The sequence below is a fragment of the Agrilus planipennis genome, unplaced genomic scaffold (assembly GCF_000699045.2).
Source record: "Agrilus planipennis isolate EAB-ADULT unplaced genomic scaffold, Apla_2.0 scaffold84, whole genome shotgun sequence".
In the NCBI taxonomy this organism is placed as follows: Eukaryota; Metazoa; Arthropoda; class Insecta; order Coleoptera; family Buprestidae; genus Agrilus; species Agrilus planipennis.
The window spans coordinates 86629-106786 of record NW_020439025.1 but is presented as its reverse complement, the minus strand read 5'-3'; the positions used below and the strand labels follow the sequence as shown (position 1 = coordinate 106786).

At 35.7% G+C, this 20158-nt stretch overlaps 1 protein-coding gene across 1 annotated transcript in view; it reads right to left on the bottom strand.

The window, feature by feature from the left end:
• Window positions 1-19136, bottom strand: part of LOC108734906 — a 418148-nt gene extending 399012 nt beyond the window's left edge. The window contains exon 1 of the mRNA XM_018466672.2: window positions 18932-19136. Coding sequence (XP_018322174.1) covers window positions 18932-19004 — 73 coding nt within the window. The 5' untranslated portion in view covers window positions 19005-19136. The remainder of the gene's footprint in view (window positions 1-18931) is intronic.
• Between the last annotated feature and the right edge of the window lie 1022 nt (window positions 19137-20158).

Sequence of the window (20158 nt, the reverse complement as noted above, 5' to 3'; positions counted from 1 at the left end):
GTACTGTTCGTTTCAAGAAGTTAGAGATATGTCCCTTCCCTTTATTAGGATGCGCCGTAGCATAATTCCAAATTCAATCATATTTGTCTGCGGAGCTCATTTCTTCACCGATCATCGAGCGAGATCTAGACACAAATGTGTACAGTATCATTTGCAAAATTATTTAAACTGCCTCGTTAAAATTTAAGAATATACTTTATTTAAAAGCATATTTAGCCAAAAATAATAACAAGTGTATTAACTTAACGTTCTACACACCTATAAAACTTTTGCTGTGTTTTCTATTCTTAATTTATATACATTTTTGTCTTAAGAAATTGCTAAACATTTTCGTCTAGCACTATACAGTTCTAGCCGATCTCCTTAGACTGCCCAACGAGAGCTCTGCTCGTTCAAGCTTGTTCCAACTATTTCTGTCTTGCTCACGCCTAGTGTGTATTCTGTCTTTCTTCGCGCAGATTTCTTCAAGGTCACAATTCTAACAAATTGAAATAGACTGTAGACTATTATAACACTATTAATGCGAATTTCAAGGCGATTTATGGCATCATCTGATATTCAAACACTACATTTCAAAAATTCTAAAAATAAACGCATAGAAATGAGTTGAAATAGAAAACATAACAATGCACTTCACGTATGGGTGAATACAACATGGATAAACGTTGTTCTTGTCTTTTTTTTTTTCGTTCGTTTTTATGATGCAGCGCAGAAAGTTACCTCGCGAAGTTTTCTTGTTTTCACAAGTTATTTTCAACACAAGCGACTTACCTACAAACACTGTTCTTTGCGAAATGTTTTTCAATTCCAGTAAGTGCTTAAAGCAAATCAAAACTTTCTTCTTTTACGAATCTGTACCTACATCTGTAAGTATTTAGCTTTGAAAATGTTCCACAAAATTTATGTTTACCGAACATATTTACACAATTTACAGAATTTATGGAACCTATCTGGTTAAAGGGGTTTCAAACACATTCACAAATATCTAGAAATGACGACATAATCCGTCACGTTAATATTAAGCCTGTTTTTTACTGAGGTTCAAAAATTCTAGTTGTAACTCAACAGTTCGTTATAAGACTTAAAACAGTTATTAATTAAAGTCCTTTAACGAGCGATCCTATTAGAGAGGAATTTTTTGGTATATGTTCCCTCCTCTTATTGCACTTGTTAATTGTTCCTGCAGCAAATTGTGGACTTAAATTTATTAAACGTAAAGTGGATATTCTTAAGAAGCATTGAATTGATATGCGTACATACCACGGTTTCACAAATTCGAAGGTTAGGACTGGAACAACCAGATAGTTTTGGTAAAAAGTTTTTCTGCAGATCCACAAATAGATCTAAACATTTTAAGCTTTTAGTAAAACAAAATATGTTCACCCAACTGATCATCATTATGAGAGAAGTCATAAAATGTTTCGTGTAAAGGAGGACGGCAAGACACAGATTAACCTTAACCGTAAATGTCACAGGTAGTGGTACCCTCGGAAATCTACGAAACCCCGGATAAATGTTTGTAAGGAATATGACCTCAATCATGTCTGTAATGTTATACCATTTCACTTACAATTATGGAGTAATGCAGTAAAACGCAGAATGTTTTCGTACGACACGTTTACTTTAAATGGTTTGTCAGTGATAACTATATTCGAATTCACTCGAATTTCGGTTAACGGTGAGATGTCGTACGAATCCCTGAAAACAGAACGAGTGATAGAGGCGCTTACCAGAAGTCCTTTACGGCCCGCCCGAAAACATGCAAATGAGTTGAACATGAATCGGTAATCAGTTAGGAAAATCTTGGCTACAGATTTAAAATTCCACCCCTACAAACTACAGACTATCAAGAAATGAAAGGAAAGAGATTTTGAAACTCGGGAAGATTTTGGAAGACAATTTATGTCTGCATCAACTTCTAATAACTGACGATACTCATTTTAATTTAGATAGAGAAGTTAAGAGACAGAATTTCAAGTATAAGGCGCGTGGATATCCTCAAAATATCCATGAACAATCTTTTCATGTAACAGTCCGGTGTGTTATTATCTTATTATTGGTTTCTAATTGCTTTGAAAAGACCAACGCACCATCGCACCTAATTCTAATCGCTACCTTCCCGTAATCTAAATTTATTTTGAGGCACAATTACGCAACAAACATATAAATCTAAGGAATGCAACAGCACATGCTATCAACGCATCGATGCAACATGCTGACATGAAAACTCATTTGACGTTTTGGAGATATGTCGTGGACCCCGAGCTTTGCAGACATCATCATCATCATATGGTCGTCAGTCCTAGGACTGGTTGGACACGCACCTCCGCTATTTCCTATCCTGAGCTAATCTTTGCATTTTCCTAAAAATAGATCATCCCACATCCTTAACTATTTACGAAAAGTAATCTACTCTAGGTCTACCTCTACTCCTCCTAACTTCCGTTTCTGACTCTCATATGTCTCTGAGTAGACATTCATGCCTGACAAAGTGTTCTAGCAACTTATCTTGACTATTTTTTATTGACTTCCGTTGAGTCCTCTGTTCTCCTATTCTTTCCAATGCCTCTTTATTTCTAACCTATTCAGAGTATCCTCATCATTCGCCGGTAACAGACAACGAATAAAAGGCCTACGTTTTAGGGGCTTGCCGGGATAGAATCTCGAAGGTCCCAGATAGGAAGGTGTTTGCGGATAAAAAGGAGCTTCCACGAGTTAGGTAGAAATTTGACTTGTCAGAAAGGAGATCGACTTGAAGCAGTGGTCGTGACAGAGAACCAAATATTGTAGATGATGACCAGAACGCTAAAAGATGGGCTTCAAACAAAAAACAACAATGGCATTATTGTTAGCTCTAAGAGACTGGTGTTTCAATCAACCATGAGAATCCTATTGATAAGGATGCTGATGATGAGAAATAGGATGTTGATACCGAGAAGATTGAGTGGAGTGTTGATGATGAAAAGTTTGGAAAATACTAATACTAATAATGGAAAGAAAATGTATGGAGAATTAAGTGATGTTGACCAGAGGCAATTCTCTGCATTGAAAAATGCTAAAGCAAATCCAATTCATGTCCAAGATAGCCGAATCGAGGGAGTATTTTGAGTATTTTCTCTTGCTACAGTGACAGGTAATCGAAAGCGACGAATAAATAAACAGATAGTGTATGTAACAAATAAGAAGTTTATGGTCGTCAGCGTTCTGTCGAAACTGCCAGACGCGGATCGCGATTTCGATATAGTTGGGTCTCGTCAGCCCGTTGACAGTACACAGACCAATTCTACCTGCTGCCTCGAGACAGCGTTGTGTGAAGTACCACAAACGGCGTAGTTCAATTTTGTTACGTGCCTATCACTGCACTGAGCCACATATTTATATTGCTGTGATGTATACTTTAACAAAAATAATGATACGATTTAATTTACTTTCAATTCGTAGAAATAATACTAAAATTATAACTTAATTGATTAATTAATGTGCATCCGCTCTTCTGGACACAAAGTAACTCTTATCAGCTCAAGATTACCAGCCACTGAGTAGTACAGACAAAGTGAAAAGAGACAACTAAATAACAGTAAGCGGTTCAGCGGTTGAGAGTTGCTTAGACCAGAGCCGGACAAACTCGGCTCTTTTGACTCGCCAGTGCTCCTCTGGTATAACCAAGAAGCTTCTCATTGCTCCTGAAAGTGCGAGTGAGATGATTCTTTCCTTTTCTTATCCCTTCCACTTCGTAGGTGAAATCCCCTCTTCCATAACCGAACCCAATAGTATTGCGACTGTAGTCTTACATGCTACCCCTGAGCTGCGGGACGATCATTAGAAAATTCAAGTCGCGAGAGAGGCTTCGCTCGTCTACGGGACGGAGGGGCTTGATATGGGAGTGGAAGGGAGAAGAAAAAGAAAAAGCAATATGGGTCATTACTGCTTACTCTCTCGTACTCATTGAAGGGTATGGAGCGACCCAAACTAATCACAGGTAGCGGCTCCTAGGAAGTTAAAGTTTGCTTGGCTATGGTTTAGGCACGCAAAAAATCAGGATTGGCTTTATAACTGCCTGCTACGAATTATATATTTAAACAAGCGTCTTCGTTTTCCTAAATTCCTAAGAATGATGAACTTTCTTTAAAGTCCGATGCTGGCGACATGCTCAAATTTTACTTGTCTGCATATCTTTCTGTTACACACTAAATGGTGTAAAATTACTTCCTTTTCTTTATTAGAGTCCGCTGTCATTCCTCCCTGACATCTCTTTTCGGTATTTTACGATATTCTCTGCAACATTTACTATGAGTAAAAGTAGGCGTTCTATCAGCAAACGCTCTAGTCTAGTTAGTAAGTTAAAAGAAGAAAATATATTATTGTTCAGAAAGTCATTTCGTTTTTTCCCGACAGAGGATTTAATTGTATTCTTTCGCACCCAACTTCACATTTAAGCCGTATAATTTTTATATGCTTTGAGAGCTCATATAGCAAGGCTTGTGTGTGAAAAATTCCAATTAATTCTACGCAGTAGTTTTTGGTTGGTGCCCTTTTAAATATGGAGAGCGATAAGCAGCATTTTCGACATATCTTACTGTTTTACTACAGAAAGGGTAAAAATGCTGTTCAAGCCAGAAAGAAATTGACTGATGTGTATGGAGAAGGTGTGTTGACAGTACGCCAGTGCCAGAACTGGTTCGCTAAATTTCGATCCGGCAATTTTGATGTCGAAGATGCACCACGTTCGGGAAGGCCGGTTGAAGCTGATAAAGACGCGATAAAGGCATTAGTTGATGTGAACCGGCGAATAACAACACGTGAGATCGGATTGAGGTTAAATTTATCAAATTCAACAGTTTATGACCACTTGAAAGGCCTGGGATTATCCTCGAAGCTCGATGTATGGGTTCCCCATGTTCTCACAGAGAGAAATCTGTGTCGCCGCATTGACGTCTGCGATTCGCTTCTCAAACGTCACGAAAATGATCCGTTTTTGAAGCGCATCATCACTGGGGACGAAAAATGGGTTGTATACAACAACGTCAAACGCAAGAGGTCATGGAGCAAAAAAGATGAACCGGCTCAAACCATTTCCAAAGCCGATATTCACCAAAAAAAGGTGATGCTGTCTGTTTGGTGGGATTTTAAAGGAATCGTTTTTTTTGAGCTTTTACCGGATAACACAACGATTAATTCGGAAGTCTACTGTCATCAGCTGGACAAACTGAATGATGCACTTCAACAGAAAAGGTCAGAACTAATCAACAGGAAAGGTGTAGTGTTTCACCAAGACAACGCGAGACCTCACACAAGTTTGGTCACTCGCCAAAAGCTTTTACAGCTTGAATGGGATACAATGCTACACCCACCATATTCTCCAGACCTGGCACCATCGGATTATTATTTGTTCCGGTCACTCCAAAATTTTTTAGACGGTAAAACCTTCACCTCAAATGAGGAGGTCAAAAACCTCCTCGATCAGTTTTTTGCCAGCAAAGACCAAAAATTTTATGAGCGTGGAATTATGCTACTACCAGAAAGATGGCAAAAGGTGTTGGACCAGAACGGTCAATATATAATTTAATAAAGTATTTGTTTATTATACGAAAACTGTCTTTCATTTCCACAAAAAAAAACGAAATGACTTTCCGAACAACCCTATAAATGCAACAGTTTTGTTGCGGACTATGCCAATTTTGAACGTCCCAACATATAGATACATCTTACAGATAATCTGGTAAATTGCAGAGCTGTTTACAGTTTACAAGATAACAACGTTGATTGCTGTAGGTACCTACTAGTTTTATTCGTGCAACTTGTTATGCAGCGCATTCCGTGATCTGAAGCAGATTTTGCGAATTTGTATAATAAGTGGGTTTATTTTAGGTGGGGATGTAACGGCACGTCGCCCCATTTTCCTGTCCCGCGGGCATATTCGAGTGCATTCGGTATTAAGTCCGTCACTAACCGAGCGGCACTGGTCCTCTTCGTAAATTACAAAAGCAAAACGTGACACGTTTACGAAGCTGCAAAGGATGAAGCGGAATCCTTTAGGACGATTTCAAAACATGCAACGTTGCATTTATTGCTTTTGAGATATTTTGTAACACGATTACGAAAAAACCAACTAAAGCGAATTATTCAGCTGTTGTAGTTATTAAAAGCGCGTTAAGTTCTTAGTGGCATTCAGAAGTGGATCGCAATTTTGATCTCATTAGCTAAGCAATCTTGATATAGTATGATTATACAGGGTGTTCCACCTGAGGCGCTTTCATACATAACTTTGTTATTATAAATTTAATAAAAAGAATGTTTTTATAAGAGTGGCCTGGAATCGTATGGTGTATATAGAGAAATTTTTTTCAGTCATACTGAGTGCTCTTTTTCTTCTGGACGTTATCTAATTATTTTAAGTGGAGCACAGCATATATATTTTACATTTCTGGTTTTTTTGTTTAATTATTATAGATAGCCTTTGTCAACAGTTCCCTATAACGATTTCTGCTCTTTGAATGAGACCAAATTGCATCTAAACCATAAAAACTAAAAACCTGGGGTTTGGATTGCCCGTTTTAACATGAAATACCGTATTTTTTTGTATGGCAAAATGTTTACGTTATTCGGAGTAGGGAATATCGAAACTTACTCGATCCTGCGCTATCCTCTACTTTATATCCCTACTACTCCTTCCGTCCTAACTTATCTGACTTCCTAGAAAACTAAAATCAGCCACTTCATCTAGTCTTCGTTTTCTATCTTTTCATTCGTTCTTTCCTTACTTTTTCATCCCTTGTATGCCAATATTTTTGTTTTACTTTTATTTATATTCATACAATAGCGCCTCCATTTTATTTAAAGCTATCTATAACTCCTCCTTGCTAGATGCTAACACTGCTGTATCACCTGCATACTAAGCATACTAATCTTTTGTACCTCTATACCTATCCCTTCAGTTGTACTGTCTTTACTGTTGATGGCGTCTTCGATGTATAGATTAAAAAGTAGCGGTGACAGTGTGCATGTCTGTCTGACTCCCTTCCTAATATTTACTTCTCTACGATGCATCCCCAGCTCTATAACTGCCTGTTGCTCTTTATACAAACTAAGTATCACTCTTCTAACTCTGTAAGTTATCCCTACATTTTTAAGTGTAAGTATGTCCTATTGAACATTGTGAAAAGTTTTTTCTAAATCTACAAATCCTATGTACGCACTCTTTCCTTTTCTATCGTTTTCTCTATTGTTATCCGTAAAGCAAGAATGACCTGCCGCGTTCCTCTATTACTTGTTTCGTTTTCTGTATTGTTGTATAATATCCGTAAATTCTTATTTGGGTCACTGGTACAAAGTAGGTACATCTAAATTATTTATTTAAACTGCAAACTAACACCTACTTACCTACTGTGCTAGTAGGTCAATTAGCGACCGTTTAAATAGCGGAATTAACAATAATTAGGGGAGTCGAATCAAAGATCATGATGAAAGTTGGTGAAGCGGCTTGCCGTTTTCATTCACCCTTTGATAGTTTCCTTGCCATTTTCTACCATTCTGCTGAGTATGTTATTTTAAATTATACAGGGTGTCCCATTTATAATAATTAAAAAAAACATTCAGTGACAATGGAGCTCGCAAAACGTCTTTGTAAATTTGAACGTACAATTTGTTTTATTACGGGCCTGGATCTAGGCGACTAACGTCGCTCAGCTGATCTAGTGTGGATGTAACAAGTGCCTACCGGAAAGAAGCCGAATACACTTCCACCTTGTAAAAAAAAGGTAAAAGTGAAAAAGAAAGCGTACCTTTTATAAAAAATGTTGAAATTGTCCGCCATTCGATTCAATACAACACTGATAGCGGCTTACCCAGTTGCTGCGAATTTTGGCCCAAATACCGGGAATATTTGGAATTACACGATAGGAATTGGTAATGTAACTCACCACCAACTGCCGGTTGAATAAGAACCCTACTAGAATGCACTATCACACTACTAATTGTCCTTACTGTAATACTTTTTTATGAAATGAACACTAACACTAACAAACAAGTAAATTCCACAACAATCCAAAGCAAACAACCTGTTACATTATATGTATTTATTCCAGTCACTTCCAGCAGTGTAATTATACGAGGTTATATCAATATTTAGCTTTTTACATTTAATGAAAACAAAATAACCAACCTGGTCCTTCTGGACACATCCTTGTATAACTCCACGTGGGGTTAATGAGCCCTGCCAGGCAAAACTAACGTCAGAATGAGCAGTTTAACGCATGTAATTGATCAAAGTAGGTCTGCATCTTGTCTCAACTTTTACAACCATAACACATACATTTGTTTTCGTACACAAGCAGATACGTTATGTTACAAAACCTTAACCAAACGCTGGGTGGTGAGGGTTGTTTGTGCACCGCTTCTAACTATTCCTAACTAGTTGTTATAATTTCTTTTCTTTTTAAAATAACAATACTCGACGTCATGGGCTTCAGTTTACGATCATGGGATTTTCGGTTGTGATAGATACGTAGTTTTTCTAACATGTTCAGTCATCTAATGGACCTTAACGCGAGTGCATTTTCTTCGGCTGATCCGTAACTTAATATCAAACATAAACAATAATATTATCCCAAAAAGCAGCTGATTCCGACCTACTGAAGGTGAATTTTTCCATGATCAACTGGCAATCGTTATTAATTTGCGATTGTGCAGGGCCCCGGCATCAAAATTGTTATAATTTTGATAATCTTTTATTTTGTTTCAAAAGACAAAAGTGTTATAGCATTTTATGTTCTAAATGCCCCTAGGAACCTGTGGTGCAAATATTAATTATTATAACTGGGACACCCTATATAAGTTCTCTTATAATATAATATTAAAGTAATAATATCTCAAAATGAATAAATATAAAGTTCATTCCCAATATGACACTATAAGGTGTGTGTTACATAAAGGTATCGATTTCTACCAGAAAATAATAACTCTAATGAATATTTTTCAAGCAGTATAATAGTACACTGTTCTAGAATTTTTATTTAATAAAAAAAAAAAAGAAAAACGTCGGGGTCGAATTTCGTATTTCATACAAACATATTGACGTTATTATTACGCTTCGACTGGCACCCTAATGAAGTCGATATCATTGTTTATTCGTGGATACTTCCTTTAGGAAAACAATGATAAGAAATACATGGACACATATATACGCACGCACAAAATTCGATTCAAAAATAAGGTAAAAAATACGTTAAAATGATTGATTTTTATTTCAGAACCGTTACAGTAACATATATATACACATTGGGACGTTAAAAAATATGAAGAACGAAAAAAATTTAATAAATCAAGATGACAGCAAAATGAAAAACAAAAAAGGAGCAATAAAAGTGACTTTTGATTGTCGTAGACGAATCACTGCCTCTGTTGGAAAGGAAATTCTAAAATATACAGCCTTTATTTGTGATTGATAAAGACGAAGAAGTTTCACTTAATAACAATTTTCTTTTGCAGCAGTTGAACCTTCAACCTTTTTAAAGCGAAAAAAAAATGGTTAAGATTTTTCCGCATTACGTCAAGTCTTCAGGATCCTCTTAAAAGAAAGGAATAAAGATTAGTAATAGTAATAATAGTAATAGTAATATACTTCGTTTACTTTCTGTAGCGATGTGAACTTCAGTTTGACCGGCGCAAAGTAGAAAAGAACAACACTAGGCCAGAAAAGGAAGGAGACAACTGTCGGCCAAACTCTTAACCGGTGAGGAGTGTATAATCCGTACAATATTGCACGGAAAAATTGACCATTTTATCCACTACAATTTCATTGCTCAAATGTGCTGTTATTGGTACTATTTACTACTAAAAATATCAATGAGATGTTTATTTGTATTTGAAGACATATTAAAGACTGTAACGCTTGTTTTCGACTCGCACTACTATTCATGATTGAACAAAACTTTTGGCAGGTACTGTATGAAAAGTTTGTTTAATGAATAAAAGTCGAGAGTATAATGAGCTTTTTTCTCCCTACCTACGATTTTGCTATCGCGCATCCAACACATTGGAAGGGGCACATCGCTAGAGAAAGTAAATGAAGTATACCAATAATTACAATTAGAAATTAGAAAATATCCTAATACTGAATTAGCGTAGGGCGATAAAAATTTTGCAGCTAGATGGAGCAGTTAACATTGCTGATTGTCGAACGTCTAAGATAAACAAATAAACACAAATAATTTAGTACTATACATAATGTTGGAACTAAATAAATTAAACAAGTACATTACAGCCAGCATTATGTAAACGTAAGAACACACAAGAACGAAAAAATGTAAATATTAATCGGTAACTGAGCGCCATTTGGGTAATTGTGATATTGCCAAGGAGCGTTACATTTTTGCGATTGATTGTAGGTAAATATGTCAATATAAAGTCAAATAAGTCTCCAAAAATCTTGCACCACATAATTACCGATAACACTTCGGTCATCTTGCCTTTTCCTACCTTATGACCATATTTTGATGTGTTAGGGCAATTTTTAGACTAAATTTGGTTCATCATCATAAGGTCGTCAGTCCTAAGACTAGTTGATCACGTACCTCCACTCTTTCCTATCCTGAGCTAATCTCTTAGCATTTTCTTAAAAATAGAACAACCCACATCCTTAACTATTTGCGAACAGCGATCTAATCTAGGTCTATCTTTACTACTCCTAACTCCTATTTCTGCCTCTAATACGTCTCTGACGAGACCTTCATGCCTGAGAAGGTGTCCTACCAACCTATTTCGTCTATTTTTTATTGTCTTCCCAAGAGTCCTCTGTTCTCCTATTTTTTCTAATTCCTCTTCATTTCTAATCTTCTCTATTCACGGTATCCTCATAATTCACCTTTAACACCACCTTTCGAAAAATTCTAACCTTTTCTTTTCCGCCTTTAGCAACCTTTTTCGAATTTCTAAATGAGCCGTTCGCGAGCGTAGAAGTGACTTCTTTTTATTGAAGGCGACTCGACCCTGCGCTATCCTCTGCTTTATATCCCTACTACTCCTTCCGTCCTGACTTATCTGACTTCCTAGATACCTAAAATTAGTCACTTCTTCTAATTTTTCGTCTTTTATCTTTATATTCGCTCTTTTTCTACTTTTTCTTCCCTTTCATACCAGTAATTTTATTAATTTTCATACAATACTGTTGTAGCAATACCGCTTCCATTTATTTAGTTTAGGAACAAAAACACGTCGAAAATTATTCTATTGTGTTTCTTCTTTTTGACACCTCTTCGTCATATAGGTCTGTGAATTATTAATCTTTTTCTCATAGTATAGGGTATCTGAACATATTACTTATATATTCAGTCGGTAACGTATGGTACACGATATTTAGGGTTTTAACTGACACTCTTATTCAAGATGAAGCTTCAAACTGTAAAACTTGACGTAAAGAAAATGTTCAGTCCTACATGTGTGTATATTTCCCGTCTGATTAACGGTTGTAGGCACAATACTTTTCCGTTGGGATTTCTTTATGGGAAATTTACTGCTGCATCATTTTGTTTCTCGTATTTTTTATAGTCCTTTAACGTTTCCGGTATATATTTTACCTTTCTCATTTCGCTGTTTCATCCCAAGTGTGAAATCTCTATGCTGTCTTTCTCTCTTATAAAATCTGGTTTAGTGCTGCTATTTTAAAAAATTTTTACTTCCTATATTATTATTTTTCATAAATTTTATTATTAATCATCTGTTCCCTATACATTTATCCTACAATTTGCCTCATCTCGATAAATACGGCAGGTATAGTTAGGACGTTCAAATCTGGCATAGTCCACACTAAAACTCTGGCATTTATTTTCTTCTTTCAACTTGCCAACCAGACTAATGCGGCTGCTAATAGAACGCCTGCTTTTACTCACAACAAACGCTGTAGAGAATATTGTACACGATGTTAAATAATAATTACATCAATTCATGTGTAACAGAAAGGGATGTAGACACGCAGAATTTGAGCATTTTGCCAGCATCGGACTTTAAAGAACGTTTAACATTCTCAGAAGGAAAGACGTTTGTTGAAAGATATAGTTCCAACTAGGCAATCCAAAGCCGATCCTGATCTTTAGAGTATCCAATCAGCCTATACCCGCTGCACCGTTTACTATTATTCTATTGTCTCTTTTCAGTTTATCTGCACAATACATGAAGTATACTTCATTTACTTTCTCTAGCGATGAGCCCCTCCCAATGTCTTGGATGCGCGCTGGCAAAATCGTAACTAGGGAGAAAAAAGCTCATTATACTCTCGACTCCTGTTCATTAAACATACTTTTTCATACAGTACCTGCCAAAAGTTTTGTTCAATCATAAATAGTAGTGCGAGTCGAAAACAAGCCTTACAGTCTTTAATATATCTTCAAATATAAATAAACATCTCGTTGATATTTTCAGTAGTAAATGGAACCAATAACAGCACATTTGAGCGAAGCAATTGTAGTGGATAAAATGGTCAATTTTTCCGTGCAGTACTGTACGGATTATACGCTCCTCACCGGTTAAGAGTTTGGCTGAAAGTTGTACGCATCAATTTCGGTATTCTCAGTAGTCAAACACAAAAGGTTGATTTTTTACTACTATTGACGCATGCGCGTTTTTCAATAATCGCATGTGCGCATGCAAATTCATTTTTTTTAGACTTATATTACATTATTTACATTACTTACAGAGTTGACGCGCCAAAAACGATGTTATTCCAACCGTTTGCCGCCTGGTACATCAGCTTTTTAAGAAATTTAGAGCATTTGTCTTATATGATGTATGTATAGGGGGAATGTGAGCCCATTTCGAGGTAAGGTGTGGAGGGAGAATCGAAAAGAAAAAATGTTCGGCTTAACCACTTGGTTTTGATGGTATAATTTTTACCTAAAAAACTTCACATTCCGGGAAAAATAGTTGTAGAAAAAATTCATGGGTTATTTTCCCTTACGTAAATAAAAAAAGAAGATATGAACCCTAACCGGATCTAAAAAAATAGAAAATGTGTACATCGACGGAAAGATAGTGGCAGAAATTTTGGTCGGCCCATTATTTAGTAATTTGACGTGAGAATGTCGAAAATGAAATCGAAGATGTCAAATAAACTTAAAAAGTTAATGTGCCAGGCGGTAGACGGTTCGGACAACACAGTTTTTTTTGAGCGTCAGCTCTCTTACTATATGAATCAGGTATGTAACGGAGGTAGTTTTATCGGAACCGAAGGCGGAGTCGGAGTTTTTAAATTTGCTTTATCGGAGTCGTAATCGGAGTCGGAATCAGAGTCGGAGGCAGGGTCAGAAGTGGTGGCATGAGAGAGAATTTTTATTTAAGGACAAATAAAACATTGTTAAGTCAAATTCTTTTCATTTCAATTTTCAATTATAAAATAAAACACAAACAATGAAAAAATAATTGACGATAGAGTGCTCAGTGCACGTAGTGGAAGTCGGGGGGATTCCCCGCGCGACATGTATGAAGTTCATACTATAAACTTGTTCATAACAGTCGACACAGGGCGCCGCGCCACCGCTAAGTTAAGTTTCGACCTCCGATTAAAACCTTCGATTTAAAAGTGTCGGAGCCGAAGTCGGAACCGAAGGTTTAATAATAATAATCGGAAGTTCCGTCTTAACGGAACCGGAGTCGAAGCTCCGTAACATCCCTGATATGAATAATCGGCTGGTGGTATTTATATCACATCGTACTTTTCAAAAGATGATGCCGCCCTACATCCAATTTTCAACTCGCAAATAAATTAGTGTCGCAACACACCTCTGCATCCGCTTCCGTAATTGCGGAAGTTCCGCATTCTTATAAGGGAAGCTTATTGTTATCAAAATGTTATTTTTTTGAAAATCAATATATCGGAGAAATAAAACAAGTTATAAAAATTTATTACTTTTATCTGTTGACTTAAAACACAGTTTAAATGGAATTGCTCGTTTCGAAAGATTATTTTGTTGATATTAACGACGCAAAAGCTAAACGTAAAATTTATAACAAAAAATTCTTGAAAAGGGCGCATCACCACTGCTTTAAACATTCATCTAAAATCATTGCACTTCCGCACCCGCATCCGCTTTCGGTTCCGCAAAAATTTACTATCTACTTCTATCGCTTCTGTTTCCGTTGTGACACTTCCATTGCATCGCTACCATTCGTGTATACCAAAATCATAAGAACATTAAAAGTTGTTCAGCACTAAACTACCAGACGTAAATAGCGAATTATAATTTATTAGTTCTCATCAGCACGTCATAGGCAGTTTAGATAAATTGTATCGGTCAAACAAAAAGTTGTCTATTAGAGCAAGTTGATAGATATAATATCAAGTTGTGGGAAGTAACCTACGGATTCATCGAGATCCACGAGAAATCGCTGGTGATACTTATGTTCGCAAAAATAAATTTTAGGAGAGCAGTTCAAGCGTGGCAGGAGAGGTGGGAAAAGTGTGTGTAGAGCTTCACAAGGATACTAATACTTCGGAGACTTTATTAACTTTTCTGTAAATAGCTAGCCCCTCGTATATACTGATCCACAATTAATTGACTTTAGCACATAGATGTACATACATACCTCCTTCCCACCACAGATACCGCGATAGTAGGCACTGTTACGAACGAATGCCGCAAGTAATAATCGATATGGTGATATTAGTACTACCGAAAATCGACAGCAGAGATCACAAATCTCATGCGAACACGACACACACACACAGCCTGCTACTGAGAGGACCTTACACGCAAGGTATTCAGAAATATTTCATGACAGCATAAATAAGTGACTAAAATCTGACGGGATAGTCGACAGTGATATAACAACACGCTGATATAGATTGATATATCTATGTATGTAACGGCAGATTGTTTGATAACTAAGTGATATTTAATACGAATTTAAGGTTAACAAAATAGAATAGGTACTAGAATATTCGTAGAAGTGCGAAAAATTAAACTGTTTACGTTTTATTCTTCGGTTAAGTACACTTTTAAAGAATGTGGTTACGATAATACAAGTATGTTTTCAATATCATCGTCATCATCATCATCATCATAAAGTCGTCAGTCCTAAAACTGGTTATAATAGAAAAACGTTTAATTAACACATCAACCACAACCTTAATAATGTACATTGTACGCAGCTTATAATTTGCATATTGCCGAGGATATAGAATCCACAAACCGATACTTTGATGTCATTGTTTCTGTATGTTTATTGGCCCTGTATATAGTCAAAACGTTTTTCTCGTCATTTATATGTAAATTTAATAATGTTATTTACAGTGTCATTAGCTAACAAATAACCGCCGATAAAATTAACTTTCATTAATTTACAATGGTGTTTAATTTAACCAATACTAATTTAAGAGAGCATCGAACAGGTTACGCAGTTTAATTACTTGGGATATATGGTTAAAGGGATGGGATCCTGATAATAGATCAGATGCAGGATCGCACAGGCCAGAAGGACGTTCCTAAGATTTTGAAAATTTCTTACAGATAAGAACTTGAATTGTAACCTTAAATATAGGATGGTAAAATGCTATGTCTGATTTGTTCTCCTGTACGGGGTTGAGGCATGGACGCTGAAAATACCAATAATCAACAAAATTGAAGCCTTTGAAATGTGTTGAGGGTGTCTTGGGTTGAACATGTGAGAAATGAGGGCATTCTCCGTAGAGGCGGTTTAGCAGACCGAGAATTCTTCAAAAATATCAAAAATAGAAAGATAGGTTATCTCGGACACATACTGCGTAGAGAACGCTACCAGTTTCTGCAAGGTAAAATTGAAGGAGGGAGTAGAGGAATAGGCAGAAAAAGATTATCGTGGCTAAAAAATATCCGCCAATAGACAGGGATAAAAGACTTCCAAACACTACACCATGCTGCAATTAATAGAACCATATGGTAAGAAAACGGTTAACGACTGCGCAGAGGAATAGCACGGCACTACAAGAAGAAGATGAATTTAAGCGGTAGAGATACTGGTACCTGTATTGCAATAGAATATATCTAACGAATGTTCACAAAAGTGCTCAAAATAACTGACCAGGATCGCACATCCTTCCATATAATCTTCAAAATTTCTAACTTTTTCAAAAATTTTAATGGTCTCAAACATTGTAAATATCTATTAAAGCGCATCTAAAGTCTCATTTTTCTATTGAAATTTTTCCAAATATCATATTTTTCCTTTTCTGAATCATTAACCTGCGTCTGTACATCAAAGTTCATCTTAATATTAAATAAATAGGTACTCATAAAAAACAGGATGGGAGGACAGTGACATACAGTGGGACACATGTGTATGTACATGCTACTAATGGACGGAAAGGCCGAAACCATAAGGATTCTCAATTCGGTAACAGAACCCTATAATAAAGATCGTTAGAAAACATTGACCATATGAAAGGATTTAATTATCCTACTCGGAACCGTATTGCAATTTAATTTTATCAGTATGTCTACATAATGGTACTTAATAGCCTTTTATGTATTTGATAAAGGTAAATATAGAATACATACGAATAAACAATTTTACCCTTGCAGGTAGCTTGTTCCATTTGATCTGATCTTCTTTATTATTTATTAACATATATACCTTAAGCAATTAAATTTTATTCAATTTAATCCGATATTTTAAGTTAGACCTTAAAAATATTAATGGTTTTTAAATTGACAAATTAATAATTAATCAGAATGATCAACTTTTATTTGAAATGTTTGACTGTGATATACTGGATGAGAAAAAAAATTAATACCATGAAATATTAACTGTAATTAACCCAAATACTATTTAAACGATTGGAAAAGATTAAGCACAAAATAATGGCTCTGTCATGATGATTAGGTCAGTCTATGAAAATTTTTGGTTAAGATTACAATGGATATTAAAACAACTAAATATTTCTATTGAGCTCATGCCGACTGTTTCATGATATCATCTTAATTTTTAAACTAGTAAGGGGACTAATCCATCTGCCAGATTTGGTTTGAAAACTGAATACCATGGGTTACAGACAGTGCCTGACTTTAGCAAAATGAAAGACTAAGATACATATAAGAACTGATAAGAATAGCGTGACTACCTCCAAAGAAATGATCATGAGTGTTGGAAACGGGAGCCCCAGGTGATTTTTTTTCACTAGGGGCTCACAATCTGTAAATGTTGAATAAATAGATTCCATCAACTTCTTAAAGAAGCGAGTTTCACTGCTGTCACGTATTTTGTGCACTTCTAATTTGAACATAACCAACGGGAAATAATGGTTACGTTAGAAGTTATGCCAAACATGTCTCACTTCTAAAAGTTTTAGTGGTACGTAGTGGGTGAGTCTCTTTTTGTCAATAAAGAAAAATTAAATGTAAAAACTAAAACACACATACTTAGATACTTCTATAGCAATTAAAACCACGACTAATAATTAGAATCGTTAGATGTTAGATCAGAGCCAACGGTAAGGAATAAATAATAATTTATTTATATTTAAAGCCGATCCGACGTTTCGCCTATTGTTTTAAGGCTATTTCAAGGATAGGTTTAAGCGTTTACATTATATAGCACTACAATCGTTCCTGGTATCTAATTAAAAGCATATGATATCATAAATAAAACAGTAAATATAGTTAACAAATTAAAAATCACGTGGTAAACACATAAACGTTCAATTAGATATTATGTGTCCACCAAGTCGTTTTGAAAATGTCAACTTTATATTTATTAAATTATTAAATACTGGTATACAAGGGAAGAAAAAGTAGGGAAAGAGCGAATATAAATACAGGAGACGAAAAATTAGAAGTTGCTGATCTAGGAAGGTATCTAGGAAGTCCGATAAGTCTGGACGGAAGGAGTAGTAGGAATATAAAGCAGAAGATAACGCACGGTCTAGTCGCAATCAATAAAAAAACTCTTCGAACGGTTAATGTAGAAATTAGGAAAAGATTGTTAAAGAAGCGTGTTTGGAGCGCGGCGCTGTATGGGTGCGAAACATGGACAGTGGGCTCGGCAAAAAAGAAAAAGTTAGAAGCATTCGAAATGTGGTGTTACAGGCGAATGATGAAAAATGAGGATACCTTGAATATAGAAGGCTAGAAATGAAGAGGTATAAGAAAGAATAGGAGAAGAGAGCACTCTATGGAAGTCAATTAGAAATTGGCGAAATAGCTTGGCAGGACACCTTCTCAAGCATGAAGGTCTAGTTAGAGACATGTTAGAGGCAGAAACAGGAGTTAAGAGGAGTAGAGGTAGACCTAGATTAGATTATTGTTCGCAAATGGTTAAGGATGTGGGTTGTTCTAGTTTTAGGGAAATGCGAAGATTAACTCAGGATAGGAAATAGTGAAAGGTTTCGTGTTCAACCAGTCTTAGGACTGACGACCTTATGATGATGTTTAATTATTTATATCACGAGCTTTTTTACGATATGTGCCTTTTTTCGATAGTAGCAACCATACCAAACTCTTAAAACAGTAGGCGAAACATCGAATGTAATTTAAAAATAAATAAATTATTTATCCCTTACCTACCGTTGGTTGTGATGATTTAGCATCCGGAAAAATATTAGGGGAAGAAAATGGATATCACGTTAATATCGACAATTTTATTGTCGATTCATTTAGACCCTCCATTTTTGAATAAATAAAAAATAACAATTGCGCTAATCTGTAGGTACTTAATAATGTACTTAGTTTAATGTGCTATCACAAAAAAAAAGAAAAAATTGACGCACTAATATTTATAACTTTATTAAAACAAACCCATTAGGTAATTACGATAGATTGGATTATGTTATAAGAAGTATTCACATGATTTCACTGATTTATTTTTAAATTCAGCACTATTCCTTTTTTTTTTTTTAATGCAGGGCTAAGTTATCAGAGATTCAAGTTTATCAAAATATAATTTAATTGTAAAATAGAAAATGACTTACCGAAGTAACTTAGGAGGACAGCAAACGATACAAAATATCCAAACGCCTGAAAGAAGTTCATCGTCGTTGTCATTAATATTTATAATCGTCACCTTATTCACACGCGTTTTTCGTTCGTATCACTAGCCTCCACGTGCTCACCGGTCGCGAATCGTCGGGGAAACAACCAACCTACCCTCCAGAACTAGGGTTGCAGACTGATCAAAGTGGCAAAGTTCCGTATTATTTCTAACTTCAATACGACTGCGCTGCCTCCAAAAGAGACTCGTAGATCTGGAACAGAAACTCAACTCAGGAACTTGTAAAGGAAAATCGCCTCCAGTACAATAAAATTAATGGAAATTAAGAACTAAAGAGTAAACTGAATCTCGTATTATTTCAGGGAAAAGGATTTTCGAACAGGCTTCAATAAATCATTGAAAATTATTTAGCGTTCAGCTTTCCCATCCCAGATATTGGAAAAAAATATGTTATTTTTAGAAATTCTTGACCTTATTAAAATTTAGCGTCCCTTTAATATTATCTAATTGGCATTTCCTTGGAATTTACATATTTTGTGGACAATGCTATGCACATCCAGTAGCGGTTCACTAGACTTTTTAATGGATTAACGTAATAATAATATATTGCGAGTTCAATATAAAATGAAATGTGACACTTTTTTTGCACCAATAATAATTGTTTCGCTTATTTGTAACTTCCTCAGAAGGTTATAGAATAAGTTACCTATATTGACTTAACCCTCGAAACATGTCAGATTTATTAATAAATATTTTTTGTGAATTTTATTACTTTACAAATGTGTATTAATATTTCTTAAAACCTCGTTCACAAATATTTAGTACAGATAAGTTTCAATTTCCTCATTTTATATTTATATTTTGCGTATGGTATTTGCTTATGTCAAATGTAATATACACGGTGCTTCTGAAATATGTTGCAAACTTTAGAGAGTAGCTGGAGGTAATAGACAATCTCACGGTAAGTACCTAAAGAAGTATGATTCATCATCTTCCTCATCATAAGGTCGTCAGTCCTAAGACTGGTTTGACACGTACTTTCAACCCTTTCTATCCTGAGCTAATCTCCTAAAGCAAGACCATCCCACATCCTTAACTATTCGCGAACAATAATCTATATCTATACTCTTTACTCCTGTTTCTGCCTCCTGTTTCTATCTCTGACTAGACCTTTTTGCCTGACAAGGTGTCCTACTAACCTAGGGTT